The 26,828-nt window shown below is 35.1% G+C and overlaps 1 protein-coding gene across 13 annotated transcripts in view; it reads left to right on the forward strand.

Moving 5' to 3' along the window:
- Positions 1 to 26,828, forward strand: part of TTLL7 (tubulin tyrosine ligase like 7) — a 201,875-nt gene that overhangs the window by 95,416 nt on the left and 79,631 nt on the right. For all 13 annotated transcript variants that reach the window (XM_081490151.1, XM_081490148.1, XM_081490147.1 and 10 more), the window contains exons 13-18: positions 510 to 645; positions 8,160 to 8,246; positions 12,983 to 13,181; positions 17,052 to 17,257; positions 18,314 to 18,448; positions 20,355 to 20,435. In XM_081490151.1, coding sequence (XP_081346277.1) covers positions 510 to 645; positions 8,160 to 8,246; positions 12,983 to 13,181; positions 17,052 to 17,257; positions 18,314 to 18,448; positions 20,355 to 20,435 — 844 coding nt within the window. The remainder of the gene's footprint in view (positions 1 to 509; positions 646 to 8,159; positions 8,247 to 12,982; positions 13,182 to 17,051; positions 17,258 to 18,313; positions 18,449 to 20,354; positions 20,436 to 26,828) is intronic.

A 26,828-nucleotide genomic window follows, 5' to 3' on the forward strand; every position in this document is an offset into this window, starting at 1 on the left:
AAGGTGTTCTTTCCAGCCTTAATACCATCAGCAGTAGTGATGAAAACACATTCCTCTCAATCTAATTGTCTACCTAATTCTCTCCAGCAGAGAGGAAAATTCTGCCACCCCTCAAAAGATCATTAGGGTTACTCCCTACGTTCTTGTATACATCAATAATCACACTAAGTCTAAAACTTTCCAGACCTCATCACTTAAACTATCTCTGATAAAGCTCTCCAGTATTTCTCCAATATGTCCCATTGCAACTTTTCTTAAACCACCTCCCCTCAACCAGATCTTTATACTATGCTTTCTGAAACTCATCGCTTAATGATAATTCTCTAGATAAACTTCAGTTTGTATGGGTAACAGATAAAAATTTATGGATTTCTAGTACTGTATTCATCTTTATTTCTAGCACCTAGTAAAGTGACTGATACAGAGTCATGGATTATCTTTGTAGTTTACCTTATGTCTTGCACTATAATAGCTTTTTAAAAAAGCTGGTTTGTCTGATTTTATTTTAGGAGAATTTATCCTCCTGAAGACAAAACACTACTTGAAAAGTATGAAAATTTGTTGGCTGTTGCCTTTCAGACCTTCCTTTCAGGAAGAGCGGCTTCATTCCAGCGAGAGCTGAATAATCCTTTGAAAAGGATGAAGGTAAAAGAATGAATGTTTATAAAGAAAAAAAAAAGAATGAAGCCAAACAATATGTCTTTAAAAACAACCCATCTTAGTTCCACATGTAAAACCATTTCACTTTTAAGATGCGCTTTTCTTCCATTTTAACAGTTGGTAGTGTTTCATAACCAGCCAAATGATTTCATAAATAAGTTGTCTAACAGGACAAATTATGAGGTAGAGAATATTGATGTTATTTTGTAATCTATTGTAATAAATGTTTTATTATAGAGTTGTGTATACATAACTGAATAAAAAATAGATTGAAATAACCTAGTGGTTTGTGATGTTCTCATTGTTTAGATTATAACTAGTACTATGCAATGTTTTTTTCCTGATGCAGCATAGACATGGCAGATGATAAATAATTGAAACACACACATACACATGCAGAATAGCCTGTATGCCTTATTAAAAGGTCTATTAGTTGTCTATTGCAATATAATAAGCCATTTTATTTATTTGCTCATTATTCTGCAATCTTGGCTGGGCTCAGTTGAGTGGTTCTTCTGCTGAGCTAGCTTGGAGTGAATCATATATTTACATTTATTGGAAAGCTCATCTGGGGATGGAAATCCAAGGTGGCTACACTCATATGTCTGGTGCCTCAGTTGAGAGAGATGGAACATCTGAGAAGCAGGCTGGGTATCTCTTTCTCTTTACATGACCATGAAAGGAGGGTAATCAGAACTCAATATGATAGCTCAAGTTTCCAAAAAGGAGCATTTCAAGAGGACAAGCCCAGCATGCAGAGGCTAATCAAGACCCTGCTAGCGTCATACTTACTAATGTCCCACTGGACAAATAAGATTTTTTGTTGTTGTCTAAAGAGTCAGTGGTCTTTAATAGTTTTGTAAATATTCATATTTGCTCATACTTACATTTTCTTGTGTTCTTAATTCCAGCATGCAGACCTATTATAGTTGTTTATATTTTATATTGCTGGAAATCTCCCTAGTGTGATACCTCCATATCTTGGCTACCCTATTATACTGAGTGATTTAAAAATCATGGTAAAGTTTATTTTACATAGATTTTTCTATAGTCTTTGTACTCAAATTCTGCAATAGAAGGTTATAAAGCTGTTTTCAAGCATAAAAGGCCTAAGGGACAGAAGCAGAAGGGATATTGTATACTCTAATGCTCTTTTCCTTCCAATTTCCCTCTTTTGACATATGCAATTATTTCCATTGTTAGAATTATGTTCTGTAGTTTTTTTTTGTTTTTCCTGACCCAGATAGTGAGAGACCTTTGTTAATTTTCCTTCACCTGTTCTGTAATGTTATTTCTTTCTCCTGTGAATGCAATCTTTGTTTCATCTTCACATCACTCTGTACTAAGAAATCCTGAGCATTTTGGACCCAGACAGACTTATATTCACATTCCAGCTCCCCTATGTTTCAATTTTGTAACCTTAGACTAAACTATTTGTTCAATTGGATCACTAAAATAGTAGTATTAAAAGTATACTTGACAGGTTGTGAAAATAAAATTGAGGTTAATTAAAATGGTCTGTTTAAAGTGCTTTCAGTTCAGTTCAGTTCAGTCGCTCTGTTGTGTCCGACTCTTTGCGACCCCGTGGACTGCAGCACGCCAGGCTTCCTTGTCCATCACCAACTCCCGGAGCTTGCTCAAACTCATGTCCATCGAGTCAGTGATGCCATCCAACCATCTTATCCTCTGTCGTCCCCTTCTCCTCCTGCCTTCGATCTTTCCCAGCATCAGGGTCTTTTCCAATGAGTCAGTTCTTCGCATCAGGTGGCCAGAGTATTGGAGTTTCAGCTTCAGCATCAGTCCTTCCAATGAATACATTTCAAAATTTAGTTTAAACGTCAGCACTTTGCCTGCCCCATTCCATTGGTCTGTGAGCCTATTCTTATACAATCTTCACACAGTTTTCATTACTGTTGTTTCATAGTGTCAAAACTAGGGAGAGTGAATCCTCAAATTTCTTCTTTTCTTTAAACTCTTAGCTTTTATTCTTTCATAAATTTTAGAATCAGTTTTATTCTAAATCTTGATTAACTTTTTAATTACAAAAAATGCTGCTGGTATTTTAATTGGGATTGAAGAATTTATAAAACAATTTCTAGGGAATTAACAATACTGAGTCTTCTGATCCATTAATATGGCATATCTCTCCATCTACTTGGATCTTTAATTGGATCTTTCTCTATGTTGATAGTTTTCAGTTTATAGTTCTTGTGCATAGTTCGTTAAATTTACTCTTAAGTATTTAATTCTTAATTTTTTGCTATTGTTGCTGATAATATTGTTTGTAAATTTTTTTGTTTTTGAATTGCTGCCAGGTTGTAAACATCTGGTTATTTTTGTATATTGCCTTTATATCTAGCATTTTTATGTATTTTATTTTTACTAACTGCATTTCAAATTATATTCTGACTTTTATTTTGGTTATTTAGAAGTTTGTTGCTTAATTTCCATAGGTTTAAAAAGTTCTAGTTTTATTTTTGGTAAGGATTTCTAGTTTAGTTCTGGTGTTAGAAAACATATTCTGATTTTAGTCTTGTAAAATAAATTGAGACTTGCTTTAACTTAATACAATAACTATTTTAATAAATTTCCAAATTTACTTGAGAATAACGTGTATGCTACAGGTGATGGTTATAGAGTTTTATATACGTCTTTTAAGTAAATTTGGCTATTACTGTTGTTCAAATATTCTATAACCTTTCTTATTATTTTGTCCACTTGTTCTAGCAATTACTGAGAGGTTTATTAAACATTCCAACTGTGATTGTGGATTTAGTTCTGTCAGTTTTGACTTCATATCCTTTGAAGTTACAAAGGTGTTTTTTTAATGAATTCAGATATTCTATTTTACCATTATGAAATGTAAATCTCTTGGGTGATACTTCTTGTCTTAAGATTTACTTTGTGTGATTAATGCAGTCATATTAGTTTCTTTCTTATGATTACTACTTCAGTTACATATCTTTTCCATCTATTTATTTTCATACTATTTTGTCTTTTATTATCTATTTTATCTTTTATCTTTTTCTATCAATTATTTTTACTATGCTATTTTATCTTATTGTTCTATTTATATTTGTAGCATAATATGATTTTTTAAATTAATTTATTTTTTATTGAAGGATAATTGCTTTACAGAATTTTGCCGTTTTCTGTCAAACCTCAACATGAATCAGCCATAGGTATCATAATATGATTTTTTCTCAAAAGAAATTACAGTATGCATCCTTTAATCATAATGATCTACCCCAAATTGATATTTTACCACTTCATAGACTATATAAGGACCATATCAGTTTAGTTTCATTTAGTGTATCCTTCCATAGTTTGTGCTGTTATCATATGCTTTACTTTAACATAAGTTGCAAACCTCAAAATGTGTTATTGTTACTATTATCTAAGCATTCAGTGATTTTAAATTGTTTCCTATATAGCTTCTCATGTTTACTTACATATTTACCTTTTGTGTTCTTCATTCTATTGTGCATATTCATGCTTTTGATAAGGTTTGTCTTCCTTCAGTTTGAAGAAGTCTAGTATTTCATGTTCCTTGTAGCATGAGTGTAGTGGTGATGAATCTTCTGCTGATTTTTTTTTGTTGTTGTTTGTTTGCTTGTTTTTCTTGGTTTTGGTTTTTGTCTGCAATTGTCTTTTATTTATGCATTTACTTAAAATTATAGTTTAACTGAGTATAGAATTCTATGTTGGCACTTCTTTTTTTAAATCCCAGCACATCTGAATGTAATATGTTGGTTTTTTTTATTTCTCCTGGCAGCCTTTTTCTTTATTTTCAGAATTTTGACCTTGATGTGTCTGTGGTTTTTTTTTTTTTTTTAATATTCACCCTGCTCATAATTTTCTTGACCTCTTGAAGCTGTGGATTCATCTCTCTCATTGGTTTCAGAAACCTGTCTTTTGTTTTTCCTTCAGATTTTTTGCTGTGTTAGTTTGAATATTGTCTCTTTATGGGAATCTCATTACACATATTAGGTCATTGGACAGCATCTCACATACAGTTGGCCTTCTGTATTCACAGGTTCTGCATCTGTGAATTCAACCAATTGTAGGTTAAAATATTTGGAAAAAAATTCAGGAAGTTCCAGAAAGCAAAACTTGAATTTGGCATGTTCCAGGAACTACTTTTGTAGCATTATATTTGTAACTATTTAAATGGCATTTACTTTGTATTATGTATTATAAGTAATCTAGAGCTGATTTAAAAATATATAGGAGGATTTGTGTAGGTAATATATAAATATTGCACCATTTTGTATGAGGGACTTGAGCATCTACAGATTTTGATATCTGCAGCAGGTTCTGGAACCAACCCCCATGGATACTAAGGGACAAACTGTATCTTTGATATTATGTTCTGTTTTCTTTCTCTCTCTCTTTCTCTCTGCCTTCAGTTTGGATGATTTCTATTGATGTATCTTTGCTGAATTCAGTCTGCCAATAAGGCTATCCAATCACTTCTTATATTTTTCAACTCAAGAATACCCATTTGGCTTTTTGAATTCTGTTTCTCTATTAAAAGTTTGCATCTTTTATTAATTTTATTTTTATCAATTTTATCTAATGTGTATATGTTATTTTAAAATCGTTGTCTGTTAATTTTAACATCTGGGTCATTTATGGACTGCTTTTATTGATGATTTTTCGTTGTAATTGTGGATCACATTTTTCTGTTAGTTTGAATGTCCTATAATTTTCATTTATTCTACAGACATTGTTAAAAATCATCAAAATTGAACTGATACTATTTTGTTCAAAAGAGACATTTCTTTCTTACTTCAGGGTGCTAGGTCAAGGGGCTAATCTTTGAGGCAAAGAAAAGTTGAGCAAAAGCAAAAAATCAACAATGGGAACTGTATCAAACTTAAGCATTTATGCACACCAAAAGAAACAATCAACAAAATGAAAAGGCCACCCACAGAATGGGAGAAAATTTTTGCAAACCATATATAGGAGAAAGGGTTAATATCTAAAATTTGTAAAGAACTCATACAACTCCATAATGCATACAAATAAACAACTTGATTAAAAATGAACAGAGGGACTAAGTAGACAATTTTTCAAAGAAGATATTCCAGTGGCCAACAGGTACATAGAACGATGTCCAGTATCCCTAATCGTCAGGGAAATTCAAATCAAAACCACAATGAGATATCACCTCACACTTGTTAGAATGGCTATTATCAAGAAGATAAGAGGTAACAAGTGTTAGAAAGGATGTAGAGAAATGGGAACTCTTATAATCCATTGGTGGGAATGTAAATTTGTTCTACCACTAAAGAAAACAATACAGAGGTTCCTTAAAAAATTAAAAATAGATCTACTGTATGATCCAGCAATTCCATTTCTGGAAATGGAAAACAGGATATCAGAGATAAATGCACTCCCATGTTTATTGCAGCATAATTCTCACTAGCCAAGTTATGAAAACAACCTAAGTGCTCATCAGTGGATAAGTGGATAAAGGTGATGTGGTATATATATAAATGGAATATTATTCAGCCATGAGAAAGAAGGAAATCCTGCCATTTGTGACAATGTGGATGGACCTTGAGGACATTATACTAAGTGAGATAAATCAGACAGAGAAAGACAAATCCTGTATGATATCACTTAGATATGGAATCCAAAAAAGACAGATGCATAACACAAAGAGTAAAATGGTGATTACTTAGGGCTGTGGTGTGGTGGAGTAGGAGAAATACTGTTTAAGGGTACAGTCTGGTAACTAGAAGTAAATAAACCCTAAAGATCTAATGCTCAGTATAGTGAATATAGACAGCAATACCGTATTGTAATTATCAAACATTACTTAATTATCTCAGTCTCAAAAAAGAAATGATGATTATATGATGTGATAAAGGAGCTAAGTATTGCTAAAGTGGCAATCATGTTAAATGCATAAAGGTATCAAGTCAACATTTTGTCTCCCTTAAATTTACACAACGTTATATGTCAAATATATTTCAACTATAAATGAAGTTAGAAAGAAAAAAGTTGAACCGAGGCTCAGGCTGCATTGCAGAAGGTTTGCTTTAGTTTACCTCTGGTTTCAAACACCTTGTGAGTGATATCTGTTCAGTCTATTATAGGCCTCATTCTCTACTGGTAACTAGTGACTTCAAGACTATAGAGAAGTGTTTCTGGTTTTCTATCCATGCCTCTATCCTCCTATTCCATTACATACTCAACTAAAATTGCTGTTGGAGAGGCAGAAGGTGAAGAGAACCAGGTCTGTGGGGCTCTTCTAGGTGTCTCACTAGCCCACATGACATTAGAAAACTCTACTGGATTCTCTTTATCCTTGCAGAATCTCCATGCTTATTATAGACCTAATCTCTGCTCAACTGTTTCTAGGCTTGACAAGTGGAAAGTGGCCACTTATCTCTGCTCACTTAGGCAACACTTTTCCCTCTCTGGTATAATTCCTTTTACATTACTTTTATCCATAGCTTTCTGATGGCTTAAAAAGTATGATTATTTAGTTTATCATCTTTTTTTAGCTGTTATGATGAAAATATTGTCTATATGATCATCTTTCTCCTAACAAAAGTGGAACTCCTTAATTTTTAACTATTGTGTACTGCTGTCTGTCTTTGGAATTCATTGTAGGATTGTTGTTTAATCAAAGCTTTATAACAAGAATCTTTTGGTATTTTAATAACTAAATCTTAGGTTGGGATGAAGAGTGACCTTTTTACGGATTTCCATTGCACAGTGAGATTTCTAGTTTCTTTTAACCCCTCTTTAAGAAAAGAAACACAAATATAAATCATAAATATCTAAATGAAGATATGATATTTTATATGTTGAATAAATAATGAAAGCAGTTGACTGCACCACTTTTAGTATAGCTATTGTACTCCTGTTGCTCCTGTGTTTTCATAATGTTACCCTATGACTTCAAAGTGACTCTCGAAGAGTGTAAGAGAAGATATTAGTCCTATAGAATGAAAACCTTTCATAAAGTTCTAAAGATATTCTTGTTCAATAGTTAAAAATTTGAGTTTCATTAAATTGTGTCTGTTACCTAAATACTAACATTGGATTGTTCTAAACGAACCTATTAGGCCAGTCATCAGTGTTCTGTCTGAAGTTGTAATTTTATTTTACACTAATCAATATGGAAATGATTGATGAAATTGAGGTCTAGAGAAATCAGAGTGAACTTTTAGAAATTTTAAAGTATTCAATAGGCTAATTTATTGAAGTATTATATTCTAAGATCTTAATAATTTATGAAAACATAAGGATATATTTGTTTATGATTATCAATACATAATAATTTCAGCTTAGTACTATTTTTATTACCAGATTTTAGTGAAAGTTTTTTCAAGACTTTGCCATGATCCTTTATTTCTCATTTGATCTGAGCAGTCTTTGTTAAATAGTTTTCGGAAACTTTACTATACATAAAGACTAATGAACTTGGAAAAATTCTGGAGTCTATTAGTGATCATGATTTTAATTAAATTTTTTTTAAGGAGGAAGACATTTTGGATCTTCTGGAACAATGTGAAATTGATGATGAAAAGCTGATGGGCAAAACTACCAGGTCTCGAGGACCAAAGGTACCTTCTCCTTTACTTTCTATCAAAGTAGTCTCTTCTATGGACAGTTGATTTTCTCTTCACCTTTCTGACTCTACGAATGACTGATGCCACTTTCAAGAAACTTTGTGGACTATGTTTCCAGCAAAGATAGAATTAGATGACATTATCTTGTATTTAGGAGAAGTTTCGTTTTGTTAGTTTTTCTCATTTTCAATCAGAGATGAAATCAGAATCACTGTCCTTAATCGAGTGAAAGCCCTATGAGTCAGGGTCAAATGAGACCTAGAACTGGTACCATCATTATATACTCAGTACTAAGTTTTCCTTATATCTCCAGACATATAATTTTCAGAGATGTCTAGCATTTTAGATAGGACAAATCATGACTCTAGAGATACTAATGAGGAGCCCCATCTTTTCCTAGCCCTGCAATATAAAGTTTGTGTAAGGTAAAACAGTTAAAGTTTCTAAGAATACATAGAAAGCTATCATGCTGGCACAAATAGGGAAGTGTTTGCTTTACCTTCATCTGCTCTGTGCTTCATCCGTGTGTTCTTTTGTTATATGTCAAAGGCTTTGCAAATAAAGTAGGAAATTTGAATTCTTAAAATCCTAGAAAGATTTTCATTCTGCTTTTTTTCACTTTACATTTCAGCAGTACTAAAACTATCACTTCATCCTCACATATATCCTGCTCTATCATGCATTCATGATTTTTCTTACATGCCTGGAATGCCTGCTTATTAAAAAAATAATTGATTCACTCCTTGATTGATTAGAGACCCCTTCCTAATCCAGCTGCTGTTATGAAATCTTCCCCCATGCCTCTTATTAGACCTAGATCTTCTTTCCTCTTCTTCTATTGCTGTACCACAAATGACACTTTTATAAAACAGTGGTGACAAAAGATTGTTTGTATATTTGCCTTAGTATGAGCTTGTGAGTTCCTTGAAGATAAGAGGTATAGTTCATCTTTACACCTCTAGCACCTAGCATAGCATCTGGCACTTAGTAGGTTCTCAAAGCCATTAGTTAAATTTGTTGAATGTGTTCACAGGGACCTTGTTGACTAGTGGAAGGGCAGATAGGTGAACCAAAAACCAAGGTATATTGTGGCAAGTACTGCAATTAAGAGAGTGAAAAGTGCTACAGCAACATAGAGAAGAAAGGGACTGGTAGACTATGGATGGCTTCATAAAGGAAGCACCATTTGAATTGTGTCTTGAGTAGTTCCCTAAACATTCAAGAAGGGTAGAAGGACATTTAGGGTAGAGCGAACATTAAAGGCAAAGATATGGAGGTATAACACTGCATACAGTATTGGAAAAACAACAAGGAATTTGATATGACTCAACTGAAAGATTCTTGGAGAGTAAATGGGTGCAAGACAAACCTGGTGAAAGATACGTATCTGGTGAAGACCAGAAACATGGATGTCAGGCATTGTTCTTTTGAATTATGTGTTCTGTGTTAAAGAACTGTAGAAGATGTTGTTGGTAATTCCTTTGGAACAAATATATTTTTAGAGTATGAGTAAAAGTGAATACCTTTATGTTATTGCTTCATTTTGGAAAATATAGGAAAGTTTCTAAACTTTGTATATTAATTATTTAACAATTTGGCAAACCAGATGTGAGGCAACCTGGGTGCACAATATTTGTGGAAGATTTGCAAATGCAAAGGCTCTAAGTCACCCTTCAACTGTCTTATAATTTTGTTTAGCTTTGTAAAATAAGGCTTATCATCCAAATAAAAATGTTACCTCCAAGAGGACAGAATTCACACTGTGTATTTCTCAACCCCTCTTATTCCAGGCAAATATTGGGGCTAATAATGGTGGCACTAGTGGTAAAAAACCTGCCTGCCAATGAAGGAGACATAAGAGACACACGTTCAATCTCTGGGTTGGGAAGATCCCCTGGAAAAGGGAATGGCAACCCACTCCAGCATTCTTGCCTGGGGAATCCCATGGACAGAGGAGCCTGACAGGCTACAGTCCATGGGGTTTGCAGAGTCAGACATGACTAAAGCAACTTGGCACATAGCACAGCAAAACAATGTATTTCTTGAAATGAAATGAATTTATTAATTCCTTTAGTTATTAACACTAGAAATATTTCAAAGTACTGAAAGTTGCATAATCAATCTGAAATAAAAGTACTTTTAAAACTTCTAACATCCTATACACCGAGGGTCTGGAGTATACCAAATTTCAAAATGGCCTTTCCTTTTTAGAGGGATGTTATCACACACCAAATATTTATTTCCAATGTATTTACTGGTAGAATAATTGAAGGTAATCAAGGTTAAATGAAACTGGTACTAGGAGAAACAAAGTCTCAATTATTTGAGAATATAAGAAATATTAATTAGCTATTAAATACATAAATGTGTGCTTAGTTGCTCAGTTGTATATACATAAATAATATCGCATAAAGTATTATCGTTGTTCTTCAGTCAGGTAGAATGTATTTGGTATTTGTTTTATTTTTCTTTATACCATTTATATATTTTTAATATGCAACCCAGTTCATAATACAGTTGGACATAAAAATGAATGGTATGGTTTGTGTTAGAACTCAATACCAGTTTACAAATTTCATTTTGAAGTTAAGGCACTGTTTGGAGTTTATTTGCTATGACTTCTTATTAATTACTGCTTGAACAATGTATTTTTAACTAGTCCCAAATGTATGTATGAAACAAAGATTTAGCTGTCCATTTCTGTTTGCGATTCTTTGTAGACTCAAGTAGCTCATTATGTAGTCAAGTTCCTTAAGAAACTTTAAAGCTGTTTGCCTACTTGAAAGAAGGTACTACTAGCAAACCTCATTGTGCCATTGTTTCTTCTGGGTATGCTAGACTTCTGAAGAAACATCCTTTCTCTAGAATTCATATTCCCCGAGACTATCAAAATGTTTGATGATTGTGTTACTGATAAATATTTTTCTGTGTATCTCTTTGAACACTGTTAGCTCTCAGTAAATATTAGACTATCAAAACAAGAACATATCTTAAACACAAGTTGGTACTTTAGTGTATTAAATTAATTCCCTGCTTTGTTTATTTCTCATCCTTTGCTAAGACAGTGACTTTAAGACTGTGCTTTGGCTTACTATGTATTCTAGGCATTTTATGAAATGCTTTTTCTTTCTTTATCTTTCCATCCTACACGGCTACATGAGAGGATATACCTTATTTCCATGAAATCCCAGGGTAACCAAAGATTTCATTACAGTGTAGGCTAACATCAAAACATTTTTTTTTGATTTAACAGAGAACAAGAAACCAGTATACAACTGCAGGGACCTTCCCTAGGAGGAATAAGAGGCATATAGCATGTGTAATTGTCTCTTAAAATGACTAAGTTGCAAAACTGTCTTACTCTTCTTGGTCCTGCACATTCTTTCTGAAGTGAAGATGTCCCACTTCTCTTATGTTTTATTATTTCAGCTGTCATCATTGGAAACACATCGACTGGGTGATTCAGTGACAAGTGATTCTGACAGAGATACTGGAACATGATATCATGGCATTTTGAATCTTTACAGACTTACCCATCTACATAGCACTTATTTTCTAAAAAAAAATCATGTCATACTGAAGTTTTTATGTTATATCTCCTTTTTAAATGTAATGTAGGTAATGAAAAGCAATGTTGTTCTATTATGACCAGACCCTATGTGTCAGAGGTAGGAATCCTCCAAGAAAAGACATGAGCCAATTTGGAAAGTGGAAAATTAACTAAAAATTTTGTTTCTTTAAGTGTCCATAATGAAGTTAGACATGTGAGGAATATCTCACTTCTTGTTGCACATTATTCAAGTGGATAGGCTCATAGACTGTTTTAAGATGTGGCGCGTTTTGTTTATAGTGAATTATCTTACTTATAATGGCTTTTCGGACTGCTGCTTTCTTATTCTATTTTTTGCCTCTTTTGCTTCTCCTTTTCTTCCTTCTCTCCTCCTCATTTCTCTCTCACAAACACACATGCACATATACACATATACACATTTATTGAGTGATTTTGAACATTTTGGTGTTCAGCCTCTAAGTTGAGTCTGACTCTTTGCAACCCCAGTGGACTGCAGCACACCAGGCTTCCCTGTCCTTCACGATCTCCCGCAGTTTGCTCAAACTCATGTCCATGCAGTTGGTGATGCCATCCAACCATCTCATCCTCTGTCTCCCCCTTCTCTTCCTGCCCTCAGTCTTTCCCAACATCAAGGTCTTTTCCAGTGAGTTGGCTTTTCACATCAGGTGGCCAAAGTATTGGAGCTTCAGCTTCAGGATCAGTCCTTCCAATGTATATTCAGGGTTGATTTCCTTTAGGATTGACTGGTTTGATCTCCTTGCAGTTCAAGGGACTCTCAAGAGTCTTCTCCAACACCACAGTTCAAAAGCATCAATTCTTCAGCACTCAGCCTTCTTTATAGTCCAACTCTCACATCCGTACATGACTACTGGAAAAGCCATAGCTTTGACTATATGGACCTTTGTCAGCAAAGTGATGTCTCTGCTTTTTAATACACTGTCTAGGTTTGTCATGGCTTTTCTTCCAAGGAGCAAGTGTCTTTTAATTTCATGTCTGCAGTCACCATCTGGAATGATTTTGAAGCCCATAAAAATAAAATCTGCTACCTTTTCCACTTTTTCCTCATCTATTTGCCAAGTGGGAAACTAGAAATACTAAACTAATCATGTGCATAAGACTTTATGAATTCTAACAAAATAAACATTTCCTTCCATTTTAGCCTCTGTCTTCCATGCCTGAGAGTACCGAGATAATGAAAAGACAGAAGTACTACAGCAGTGACAGCAGCTATGGCAGTAGCAACAGCTCTTCAGAATCCGACGAAAATGAAAAAGACGAGTACCAAAATAAGAAAACAGAAAAGCAAGTTACATATAATCTTAAACAGTCCAACCACTACAAATTAATCCAACCATCCAGTAAGTTAAATTCTTCTAGCTTAGTTGTTACGTGAAGAAGTATGGAACTGAAATTACTGAACTCAATAAAAGACCTTGGGCCAAATGAACCCTTGTGTGTGAGGAGACCTAGATTCTCCCCCACTTCCTTCCCCAACCAGACCTCAGTTAGGTCTGGATCCCACAATCCCTTTTGGGGTCTGCAAATGGAAAGCAAAAGGAGTTTGACTCAAGGATCTCTGTAGTCTTTTGTTCCATATTTCAAAGTCTTTGTTAAGTCCTAAATTTCTGCATGAGTCTTTGAAACTGTGCCTCATGGTTGATGTGCTGATGGCATTCTCTTTTAAGCCCCAATATTCTCTCACTCCGTTCCCGACTCTGTCATTCATTTTGTTTTATATTCTCCCCTATTTTAAAAAATGTGCATATCTCTCTAGGTATTTGACTTGAATGTATCTGTGAGCCACACAACTGTGAAATAGTTGAAGTTTTGTTCCCTCCCATTTTTATCATGGGTAAGCTCTTCATTCAGGACTTTGGTGTATAGGAAGTATTCAGGAGAAGAACCAACCAGCTTCTCTGTTTCCTTCTTTCCTGCTGCCTTTTTCTGCTTTCTTCCTTTATTTCTTCCCCCTTTTCTCTCTCTTTCATTCCTTTTTCAATCCCAAATGTCCAGTGTTGTGTCTGTGATTCTTCTTTCATCCCCAGCTGTCCAGTGTGGTATTGGTGTTGCCCAGGCTCAGTCGGATACCCCTTCCTGATGTTGTCTCCAATGCAGGACTTTTCTTAACGTCTGTCACTCATCTCTCTGACTGCCTTGTCCTCCACTGTCCCAGAGCTCCACAAAGGGACTAGTTCAATCACTCAATAAACACATTTCTGAGCCTCTGTTGCTCTGTCTTCAGCAATGGCTTAATATGGTAGTTCCCTGATAAACTTGGCCTTCCATACTTATGGGAAAAATGCATAAGCAATGCAGAATTAATATATGAAGATTTTTAATGATCTTTCTTTTGCTTTCAAATTATTCCATAAAAATGCTTCCTGTCTTTGAGAGCTTATATGTTTGGAGGGGAAATAGCATATTATATTTCATTTCTTATTTACTCCTTTACTATATGTTTATTGAGTACCTGTTTCAGAGTTTGTAAGCTCTTTTATACATTATTTCCTTTATCTTAAAGACTCCTTAAGTACTTTCAGTGTGTCTCTGTGTAAGTATGGCTCTGTTTCTCTTTTGGAAGCTGACATTGTTCTGCCCAGATTTAATTGGTTTTGGAGTCCCTTTCCTATTGGCTAATGTGTATATCCCTAATAGCATGAACTGACAGAGAATATATGAATAGGGGTGAGAAAAAACTACTAGGGTTCTTGTACTCAGATTCTTTTTTTCTTCTAAGACCAGTAGTTTTAATAAATTGAGATAAGACAAAGAGTGTACTAAACATGTTTTTAAGTATAAATTCACATTTTAAAGCTTGTGCAATTCAATCAATATCTTTCTCCTTATTAGTTGTATTTTGTTTTCATAGCCATTAAGAATTGCAACAAAGGTTTCAATTTCTTATATTCTCTTTTTAATCTTACACTAAGGAATGTTATAGCCACAAGCCTTCCTTGAATTTTCTCTCCAAAGGCATGTTGATAACTGAGGATAAAAATTCAGATTATGTACAACGCTTTCTGTTGTAGAGGGTTAGTATAGGAAATTTAAACTTGTTACAGTACCAAAGAATATATTTTGATTTGATATATGGTAGTCCTATGCAAAATTGTATGAAGTGTTTCTTCTCAGATAATTTATGCATGAAAGTTTCAACTATTTTTTGTTAGTCTACCTACATATCATTGACACGTCTAACTACTTATTCTGTCTGAATTCTAATGTATGCAGAAGAAAAAATGAAAATCTCTTGTGATTCAAGAGAAAGTCATGTTTTCCTTCTGCAACTGTAATCAGGTTATACATATCCAAACCATCATCATAAACCCTTGAAGAAAGCAGGGCCAAGGTGTACGTATTAGTACATGCTTATGAGTATTTCTTAAGAGAAGATTGACCAATGGCGTGTTTCCCACAGAGCCCTTTTTAGAAGTGCCATTCTTTCAAAAAATAGTGTGACTTTCAGAAGGAGATTAATAGTTGGAACAAATGGAAGCTTTTTTTGTTTCATTGTTTGACATCTTTATAGCTTGAATGAGTATAATTTATTATACTCTGCAGAACTAAATAGGACTATTAGACTTATCATCAATTCAAAATATCCTTTATAAATACATCTCTAAATATAAGGCTCAAGTCCATTGCCTTTGTAAAGGTTTACATTTTTTTCAACAGCTAATGAAGAGCAATATTTGGGTATTGAACCTGCCTTCATGTGAGTTTTATGAAATTATTTAATTAATGAAGAGTGATATATTTCTTAAGCAGAGAGAAAATATATAACAGAGGGTATATAGAACATATGTGCTAGAAAAGTTTTATAGATGTTGATAGTATCGAATAACGTTCTTTGTGTCAGGTGTTAAAATTTGTCAGGAATAATTGGTTCTTCCTTTAAATGTTCTCAATAAGCACAGGCATAGAAGATATTCTGTGATTTTTCCTAGCTGTTCTGATAACAATCGTTGATCCAGACATTTTTTCTTCATATAAATATTTTACTATGGTAATTTAAATCTAATTTTTAAAATTTGTCCTGTGAATAAGGACTTGTCTGCCTACTACTACTCTTATAATAACCAGCTATATAATCTTTGTTTTTCTTCTGTTATATTATTATTATTGCAATAATTGCATCCTTCCTAGCTGGCACAGTGATAATCAACCCGCCCTCAGTGTAGGAGCTGCAAGAGATGCGAGTTTAATCCCTGGGTTGGGAAGATCCCCTGGAGTAGGAAATGGCAACCCACTCCAGTATTCTTGCCAGAAAAATTCCATGGACAGAGGAGCCTGGCGGGTTACAGTCCATGGGGTCACAAGGAGTCAGATACAACTGAGCACACAATCACACATTATTATTATTTTATTTTCGTGGGCCCTAAATTTGATAACATCAATTTATCCTGGCCATTCTCCCCTATTCATTTCCCCCTATGAATCCTGCTGTAAAATATTCTGGTTCTAACATCTGCACAGATTCTAATAAGTGACCAGTCTAATTCAAAGATGGCATCATGATATTATAGAAAAAGGGAGGATGCTGGCAGTAAGTCAGGATTTAGAACTGAACTTGGCAATCTTCTTGTCATGTGACAAGTTCTTTCTCTGAGTCTCCGCATGATAGAGATTTGTACTTCAGAGGGTTTCTGTGAGAACAAAGATAATAGTGTACCACCTAGCATGATGCCTGGTTTGTAAAATGTGCTCCATACATGTTAGCTTTCTGTTCTTCTGGTCCTTTTGTCAAGTTTCAAGAATAGAACACTAAAGTACTGTTTAAGTATTATTCTCACAAGAGCCATTCTTTATACATGACAGGGGTTCTGCACTATGTTCACTGTTTAAATTGAAGAAATAACTCCAAATTTATATTCTCATGATGATGCTGATGCTTTGACACTTAAACTGCCACCCTTTTAGGGCTTCTCTGGTGGCTCAGCAGTAAAGAACCCACCTGCCAATTCAGGAGATGCGGATTTGATCCCTCAGTTGGAAAGATTCCCTGGAGAAGGAACTGGCAACCCACTCCAGTGTTCTAGCCTGGAAAATCCCATGGACAGCGGAGATTAGTGGGCTATGGCCCATAGGGTCACAAAGAGTCAGACATGACTTAACAACTAAAACAACAGGAAGCCACCCTGCTAATCATTAGTTTGTATAGATACAATACAGTGGAGGACTTCTACTAACTCTGCTACTGTGTGATCCCTTTTCTTCACCATCCATAGGCTCCATAAGGCGTTCAGTCAGTTGTCCTCGGTCCATCTCTTCTCAGTCACCATCCAGTGCAGACATCCGCCCCTTTTCTGCTCAACAAGTGATATCAGCATCCCGGCCGACTTCAGGGTCTCGGTCACATTCTTTAAACCGTGCCTCCTCCTACATGAGGCATCTGCCTCAAAGTAATGATGCCAGCTCCTCCGACTCTCTGATGGTAAGTCTTCTGTTTTGCTCCCCTGAGATGAGTGCTGTACTCAGGATTTAGGTGGCAGAGGGATTAGCTGGGAGGAGGGGAGATTGAACATCAAATCCTTTCTATTGTTCAACTCATGGTCTCCTGGAATTTGGATTATTCCTTTTTCTTCACCTGTAACCAAGTATGGATTCTTAAAAGGCTGGCTTCACTATATCACAAAACTTGAGGATGAACACTGAGAATATATTTATTTTCCATTTGCTCATGGAGTAAGGTAATTTTGCATTGATTGTACAGTGTGTCTGAATTTGGGGAATTTTGTTTTATGGAAAATTTTCCTTAATGGGACTATTGATAAATAAGTTAAAAAATTAACTATTGGTAAATTATCTTTAGAGCAGTGAAGTATGGAATTTTTAATAATGTTTTCTGTATATTAAATTAGAATCCAGTATTATATATATATATAATATTTCCTCCTTTAGCATAAATCCTAGAGATTCAGTATTGAAGAAGTCAGTGAATTTTTTTGCAAACAAGTTTTCTTGTAAATACTCAAATATTGGGTTGACCAACAAGTTCAATCAGGTTTAAAACACAGATGAACTTGTTGGCCAGCTCAGTAGATACCTCCGTGTACATTCACACATATTTAATTTGTTTATTTAATGTGGATGTTGCTTCTAAAGGAAAGAGTCTGAAAAATATAAGTGAATGAATTTCACTTGGTAACAACAAGTTTCTTTATTTTTAAATTTTTTTTTGCTAATCAAGAATTGCCTGAGATATATGTAGAAAATGAAACTTTTTTAAACACTCATATTTTTGTTTTGGTATTTTGAGCTACATAAAATGCAACTGTGTGGAAGTGTGAAAGACACTCTTGGGAAATCATATCCATTTAATCCTAAGATTTTAATGCTAAGAACGAATGCAAAATCATTATTTTCTTCCTTTTTCATTGTTATTTTTTCAATTAAAAGTGCATCGTTTTTACCTAGAAATATTTTTTAGATTATAGTGACACAGTGAAATAAGACCCCCTCCAAATATCTGTATTCTTTCAAATTTAAGAGTGAGTCTTTGCGGAAACTGAGACCAAAAGAACAAGAAGATGATCTAACAAGTCAGACCTTATTTGTTCTCAAGGATATGAAGATCCGGTTTCCAGGAAAATCAGATGCAGAATCATTAATTCTGATAGAAGATGTGAGTATTTGATGTATATAAAATTCCAAGGAGCTCATACCTTTTTATTCTTCTTCTTAAAATATTAAAATTTATTTCCTGATGTCATTATCTTCACTGACATAGTAAACTTAAATGCCCTCCATAAGCTTTAGAAGATACAGGGGTTATTTGAATTATTATGATTCATGAGCAATTAGATCACATTTATAATCAGCAATGCAAAATATCTTTTAGTGTATAGTCCTATTTTAATGATGCTTCATCAAGTTGAAAATAATTAGTGTTAAATAGTTATTTGTTCTTAATGATTAAAGATACATCAAGTTAAGCTTGCTTCTATAAAGATTTTGAAAGATTTAATATGGAGTGAGATAATAAGGAAAAAAGTGGGCCATGGGCATGAAGTAAATATTTGAATATGACACCTTGAATGGCATTAGTCGAATATTGAAATGGCTTACGTTGTGTTTTCTTGTTACATATGCATTTGCGCCACCCAGTGGAACGTTCTAAAATGGCAGAGTCCTAAAATTCACATTAAAGTTTGTAACTTACTCCTGATTTAGAAAAAAGGTCCAAGATATTAAAATATTCGAGTGAAATAGCATTTATTCACTCAAAGTTCTATTGATATTTCTTCATTGAAACATCCTTTCAAATTGTCATTCTTAGATAACTTCTCAGTAATAGAATGTTGTTTTCTGATTTGTTTTTTAGTTTGTTTTTCACCCGGAGAAGGCACCATCTAGTGGCCAGTTATAGAATAGAAACCACAGCCATGCAGTTGGCTTTTTTTTCACTTGTTAGCAGTACTTTAGACCTATCTAGAGAAGGAAATGGCAACCCACTCCGGTGTTCTTGCCTGGAGAATCCCAGGGACGGCGGAGCCTGAAGGGCTGCAGTCTATGGGGTCGCACAGAGTCGGACACGACTGAAGCGACTTAGCAGCAGCAGCAGCAGCAGAGCACTGTCTAGAATCAAAACAAACCAAAAACAATAATGAAAAAGACTCCTGTAGTTAAAAATCAATAATGGCAATTTGTATTTTGCAATCATAACATAGTTATAATCAAAACCCCCAAATATTATGCTTTGTGTTTGTTATATATATATTTTAAAAAGTGAAAATGGTATCTCGTTTACAAATGAGATGCTATTTGTTACATGAAGGGAGAAGGAAGAAAAATGAACATTAATTGTAAAACATTATGCCAGATATATTTCTATTGACATTGTTATCTTATTCAATAGAGTAGAGCCTGTGTTTTCGCACCAGACATTTTATTTGTATTTCTTAAGATGTAAGTTGTATACTACCTTTATCAGTCAGGTAGATGAAAAATTAGATAATCTGAGAGTAAAATTAATCTTTGTGGCTAACTGTGATTGTTCTGTAAAGAACATGTGTATAGGCTTATATAATTGATATAATATATTAAACATTAGATTAGTTACAACATGTTTACTTATGCAGCAACTATTTTAATCTATTTGGTATAGTGCATATAACTAGAATATATATTCAGAAATTTTGCATATTTGCACCAGAAAATAAAAGGGGATAATAGAATCCTAAGTATATATAGGCTATTTTCTAATGTACTATTCAATATTTTGTTATTATGAATGATGTTGTAAATACAGTTTTTGGAATTAAAATGAAAAATCTATATTTTTGGCTTCTTCCCAGTCCTTATATTCCTGAAGACATTTGAGTTGCATTCATTAAAGATTGTTTGCTTTTTACAGCAAGAAGAGAAAAGCTTTAAATTCAGATGGCTTCTTTACCTTATGTTAAAAAAAAATCTTTGCACCCTTTTTTTTTTAAATAAAAGTATGCATCCTTTATTTCAAATAGTATTATAGTGTTTTCATTTCACAAATTAATTACATTAAATTTCTTAATATTTCTTCCCTTAAACAGATCATTGATAACTGGAAGTATCATAAAACAAAAGTGGCTTCATATTGGCTCATAAAATTGGACTCTGTAAAACAACGAAAAGTGAGTAATGAATACCCCAAAACAGGTTTTTGCTCTTTTGGATTATGTATTAAACTAGGATCATTACGCCACATTCATAATCAAACTATATACATGCTCATTTGTTTACTAGTTTCCTTTACAAACATTTATTATCTACTGTGTTTCAGGTGCTGTTCTAGGTTCTGAGGATAAACAAGTGGATTAAAAAAAATCCTATCGTCTCATAGAGCTTGTATTCTAGTTAAAGTGTTTGCTAATAAATCAATATATACTAGAATGTATGGTGGTATTAAGTACTGTGAAGAAAAATAAATCAGGATTAAAAATGGAGAGAAGACAACCTAAATGAAATGAGAAAAATACTATGCAGACATCTATAGCTACATTGCATCAGACAGAGGGAAGAGCAGATACAGAGGCCTGGGGTATGTTAGCCTGGTCTGTCCATGAGACATAGAAGCACCATTTATTTCCTGATTTACAGGATAGTTGGTTTGTGCTGGTGACAGCTGAAGTTGAATAGATAAGCAGGGATCAGATCACAGCTTTACAGGTTGTGGAAATACTTTGGGTTTTATTCCAAGTGATGGAACACCACCAGAAATTTTTGAGCAGAGGAGTTACATAGTATGGTTTCTAATTTAGAGGGATCATGAGAGCTACTTGTGAAGAACAAAACTAGGGTAAATGGAAAATGGCAGAACAGAAGTAGAGACCAGGTACTCTATGGTTTTTAAAGTAACTGAGCCGAGAACTAATGGTTGCTTAGCTAGGTTGATAACTGAATTGAGTGTATGCTAGAGAAAGAACAGGGCTTTATTTCCCCTGTTGTTTTGTTTGGCTTTGGTTTTGAACATACTAAAGTTGATACATTGATTAGACATCTAATGCAGATGTTGAGTGTGTCATTGTATATATGAGTTCAGAGCTAAGGCAATATATGGAGATACAAAACTTAAGAGTCACTGTTAGAAAAGGCAGAGGAACCAGAGATCAAATTGCCAACATCCGCTGGATCATCGAAAAAGCAAGAGAGTTCCAGAAAAACATCTACTTCTGCTTTATTGACTAGGCCAAAGCCTTTGACTGTGTGGATCACAACAAACTGTGAAAAATTCTTCAAGAGATGGTAATACCAGACTATCTGACCTGCCTCCTGAGAAATCTGTATGCAGGTCAAGAAGCAACAGTTAGAACTGGACATGGAACAACAGACTGGTTCCAAATTGGGAAAAGAGTAAATCAAGGCTGTATATTGTCACCCAGCTTATTTAACTGATACGCAGACTACATTATGCAAAATGCCAGGCTAGATGAAGCACAAGCTGGAATCAAGATTGCCGGGAGAAATATCAATAACCTCAGATATGCAGATGACACCACCCTTATGGCAGAAAGTGAAGAAGAACTAAAGAGCCTCTTAATGAAAGTGAAAGGGGAGAGTGAAACAGTTGGCTTAAAGCTCAACATTCAGAAAACTAAGATCATGAAATCTGGTCCCATCACTTCATGACAAATAGATGGGGAAACAATGGAAACAGTGACAGACTTTATTTTGGGGGTTCCAGAATCACTGCAGATGGTTATTGCAGCCATGAAATTAAAAGACGCTTGCTCCTTGGAAGAAAAGCTATGACCAACCTAGACAGCATATTAAAAAGCAGAGACATTACTTTGCCAACAACGGTCTGTCTAGTCAAAGCTATGGTTTTTCCAGTAATCATGTATGGATATGAGATTTGGACTAAAAAGAAAGCTGAGTGCCAAAGAATTGATCCATTTGAACTGTGGTGTTGGAGAATACTCTTGGGAGTCCCTTGGCCTTCAAGGAGATCCAACCAGTTCATCCTAAAGGAAATTAGTCCTGAATATTCATTGGAAGGACTGATGCTGAAGCTGCAGCTCCAATACTTTGGCCCCCTGATGCAAAGAACTGACTCATTGGAAAAGATCCTGATGCTGGGAAAGATTGAAGGCGGGAGGAGAAGGGGACGACAGAGGATGAGATGGTTGAATGGCATCACCAACTCAAAGGACATGAGCTTGAGTAAGCTCTGGGAGTTGGTGATGGACAGGGAAGCCTGGTGTGCTGCAGTCCATGGGGTCACAAAGAGTCAGACATGACTGAGCAACTGAACTGAAGTGAACTGAAGATATTTAAGCCTTGGGACTAGATGAGATTACCTCAAGAGTAAGTGTGATTAGAGAAGAGGAGAGTTTTGAGGGCTAGCCCTGGACCACTTCTAAGTATAGAAATCAGAGAAATGAGGTAGAGGGGTTAATCTAAGGGGACTGAGAAGGAACAGCCAGTAAAGTCTGAAAAATCATGAGAACTGGGTTACCTTGAAATCGTCTAATCTCTTTAGGGATGGAGGGATCAACTGAGCTAGATGTTGCTGATGAGAGTCATAACATGAGCACCATGACCTAACTATTGTTTTTGATAACTTTGAAGATAGTGGTTACCAGCTGAGCTACCAGGGAAGGTCATAACAAATTCAGAGGAATGGTGCAGAGTAAAACTTGAGCAGAGGAGGTTCAAGAAATTGGAAAAAGTATGGCTAGTCCAGGTACTTTTTCAAGAAATTTTGCTGTAGAGGGAAAAGGGAAATGTAGTGGTAGCTGGAGAGGGATGTGGGTGAATGACAAGGTGTTTTTTGTTTGTTTTGTTTTTTAAAAGATGCAGCTATTTACAGTTGTTAGTTGCTGATGAGAAGGATCCAGAAGAGATGAATGGTACAGGAAAGAGTGGTGATAGGAAATCCTCGAGCAAGTAATCTAGGAAGGTTTGTCCTAACCAGGAGCATTTGCTCTAATAGGAGGGAAGGTAGAGTCTGTGGCATTGTGGTGGAAAGATTTGAAAGTTTTCTTCTGATGGGGAGGGGCTTTGGAAATTTGAGGAGGTAGTACAGTATCTCACAGAGTAGGAGAAGGGAGTGGCCAGCAGCCTGAGGGGCCCATAAATGGACTGCAACATTATTTAGGGGGAGCTGTACTATTTTAGTAGCTATAGTGAAGCTGTTGTATTCCTAAATAATGCAAACTATCGCTTCCCCTTTCTGAAATGTATTGCTAATAAGGTGAAAGTTGACATTGATCAAATGATGACTTTGAAATTAGGTACTTTCCTCTGAGTAAACTGAAACCATAATTAAGCATTAACTCATTCAACAAAGGACAACTTAGTGTCCTGTCATGTGCCAAGGGCTGTTCAGGAGAGTGTAGCAAAGCTGGTAGCAGAGGTAGATTGAAAACATTCTGTAAGCCCAGAATTCCTGTTCACCTAGTCACTGACTGTATGTAGCCTTGATTCATTAAAATAGGAACCTCTTATTGGAATATTGAATCTTTTTGTAAGTACAATGTACTTTTTCTAACCTAGATGATAGATAAGTAAGTTGGTAATTAAAACAGATAGCCCAGAAACAGATTAAAATATTCATAGGACATTAATACCTGATAAATATGACATTTCGAATCAATGGAGTAAAGATAAATTTTCCCATAAATGATCCTAAAACAATTGATGATTTGTAAGAAAATTAAGTTGAAGCATTCTCTCTCACCCTATGCAAAAATAAATTCCAGAAAATGCTGTTCTGGTTTTTCACATGTGATATGATTGTACAGAATGATCAAATGATGTGTGTGTGATAGTAGTACTATTTATGAATTAGGTGAAATTATTTTGTGTTTTAAGGTTGTCATGCTCAATTGTGTTTATAAATTTCAAGTAAAAATATTTGACAACAAGAAAGCCAGTGTAATAATAATAAATTGCAAACTGTATTGAAAAAAATTTTTTCAGCTTTTAGATGTTGATATTAGACTAAAGAGGTCTGAAAATTTGTCTGTTGGGTTGTAACATGCTAACCATTCATGGACTATCTGTTTGATACTTGTGCTATTGCTTAAGAAACTGCATCCAAGAAAAATAAAAAGAAACCTAGAAATGTGGATCAACTTTGGAATGTAGAATTGTTGTTGTTCAGTCACTAAGTCATATCTGACTCTTTGTGACTCCATGGACGGGAGTGCGCCTGGCTCCTCTATCTACTGTCTCTTGGAGTTTCCTCAAATCCATATCCATTGAGTTGGTGATGCTATCTAACCATCTCATCCTCTGGCACCCACTTCTCCTTTTGCCTTCAATCTTTCCCAACATCAGGGTCTTTTCCAGTCACTTCTATGCATCAGGTGGCCACAGTATTGGAGCTTCAGCTTCAGCATCAGTCCTTCCAATGAGTATTCAGGGTTGATGTCCTTTAGGATTGACTGGTTTGATCTCCTTGCTGTCCAAGGGACTCTCAAGAGTCTTTTTCAGCACCACAATTCGAAAGCATTTATTTGTCGGCACTCAGACTTTCTTTATGGTCCAACTCTTATGTCTGTACCTGATTACTGGAAAAACCATAGCTTTGACTATATGGACCTTTGTCAGCAAAATCATGTCTCTACTTTTTAATATGCTGTCTAGATTTGTCATAGTTTTCTTTCCAAAGAGCAAGCATTTTTTAATTTCATGGCTGCAGTCACCGTCCACAGTGGTTTTTGAGCCCAAGTAGAATTAGGTATTATTAAAAGTTACCCACTTAGAGGGCCAAGAGCTTAACTAATTTAACATCTAGATGTGGATTAATCAAAACTATCCTTCTTTAGACTATGATTATAGTCAATAATTCTTGGATGGCTCTATCAGTTCAGTCCCCTGGAAAGCAAACATATGACATAGTTAAAAGTGAAAGAAATTTTTGAGAGAAGACACACAAGAAAGATAGAGGTGGAGAGAGTTTGAGCAGGCAGGAAGAGCCTTCTGACTGCAGCATTGGTCTGACACCCGTGAATGGAAAACAGGAGGATTGGGGAGGAAGAAATTCAGACTAGAGAAGTTCTGAGTAAGACCTGTCAGGCTGATGGGGAGCCCAGAACACAAGTTGCTTGTGAGAGCGATCACACTGGGCAGAAATAGCTTCCCTCTGGTATCCCAGCCATGCTCAATCCTTGGCCAAGAGCAGTCTGGGGAGCGCTTAAACTTGGCTTGAAGTTGTAAAATCATTGATCCTCAATGAGGATGCTGTCAGCTAACTTCACTCTTAGAGATTAGTTGATTCAAATGGCATATCTCTAAGGCTACCACAATGGTTGTGTGTGATAAAATTTAGTGTGACAAACATTTATTGGTTGCCAATTTTGTACAAGAACTATACTGGACACTGTTGGGGATTGTGAGAGTTGTTCATTCATTCATTCAGTTATTTGCTCATCAAAACATGCACTTAACGATATTGATTGAGAGACTACCGTGTCCCAAGCAGAGTTCTAAATGTGGAATGCACGAGACTCATTTAAATCTCTTAATTTCATTTAAAAACCATTGTTGAAATATGTATCTTACTTTTTCCGTTCTAGTATCAAAGCTTTTGCTAGTTGCTCATTAGAATGTGGTAAAACTCTCAATTAGAATGCCACACACACACAAACTCTTCCACCTGCCTTATTTAAAATCTTCCTTAATGGGTGTAAAATTTAAAGGTCAACGATGTGGGACTAAACTACTGAAAAGAATCCTCACTAGGTGAAAATTGAATCAGCTAATCTTACTTAATGTCATGTTATGGTAACTTCACACTAGCATAATTTAGCCTTCTCCCAAGAAGGCAGTTGTTAGGAATATACCTAAAGTATGAAAATATTGCATTGATGGTGGGTGGTGAAGAATGTCAAATTTTCCAAAGAGCTTTTTCTCTGATATCAAGTAGTGATAATAAGGTTGTATTATATTTACATTTATTTTAAGATTCTAAGAAATCCTTGGTTATCAAGTATTTCTTCTCTAAATAGCAGTTTTTAAAATATCTACAATAGCTGCTTCTGCGTGCATTTTGATGTTATTATTTTCTATCTCTTCTTCACTTGGGCTGACGTGGATGCTGTACAGGGCCGTTCATTTTGCATCAGCAAAGATGCCTTTACCCTATAGCCTCAGCTGCTGCATGCATCATCAGTACAGCATGTAGTGATTTTAATGTTATTTCTAAACCTCCCTCACCTCATGCCATTATTTTAATTTAGGACCAACTGTTCAGCCATATGGAGCAGTTTGTCATTCAACATCTGTATGTACTTGCAAAATATGAATTTGTCTGTGTGCTTTATGCTTTCAAATGTGCTATATTTCATATGGAAAAGACATATCTTTTCATTTTATTAATGCTTTCATTGAATGAATCTCCCATTTATTTTTTCCCTCGGAGAGCTTAATGTTGGATCCTGATGCTTTTAAAAGTCACAATGTCAGGAAATGGATACCCATATTCTATAAGTTAGCCTCACTTGAGTCCACAGATAAACACAAAGGGCATCTTGCTGACCATTTGTTTTTGTGTTTCACAAATTATTCATCTTCCATCC

This window comes from Giraffa tippelskirchi, chromosome 5 (assembly GCF_054371585.1).
Source record: "Giraffa tippelskirchi isolate mGirTip1 chromosome 5, T2T-mGirTip1v1.2.pri, whole genome shotgun sequence".
Lineage (NCBI taxonomy): Eukaryota > Metazoa > Chordata > Mammalia > Artiodactyla > Giraffidae > Giraffa > Giraffa tippelskirchi.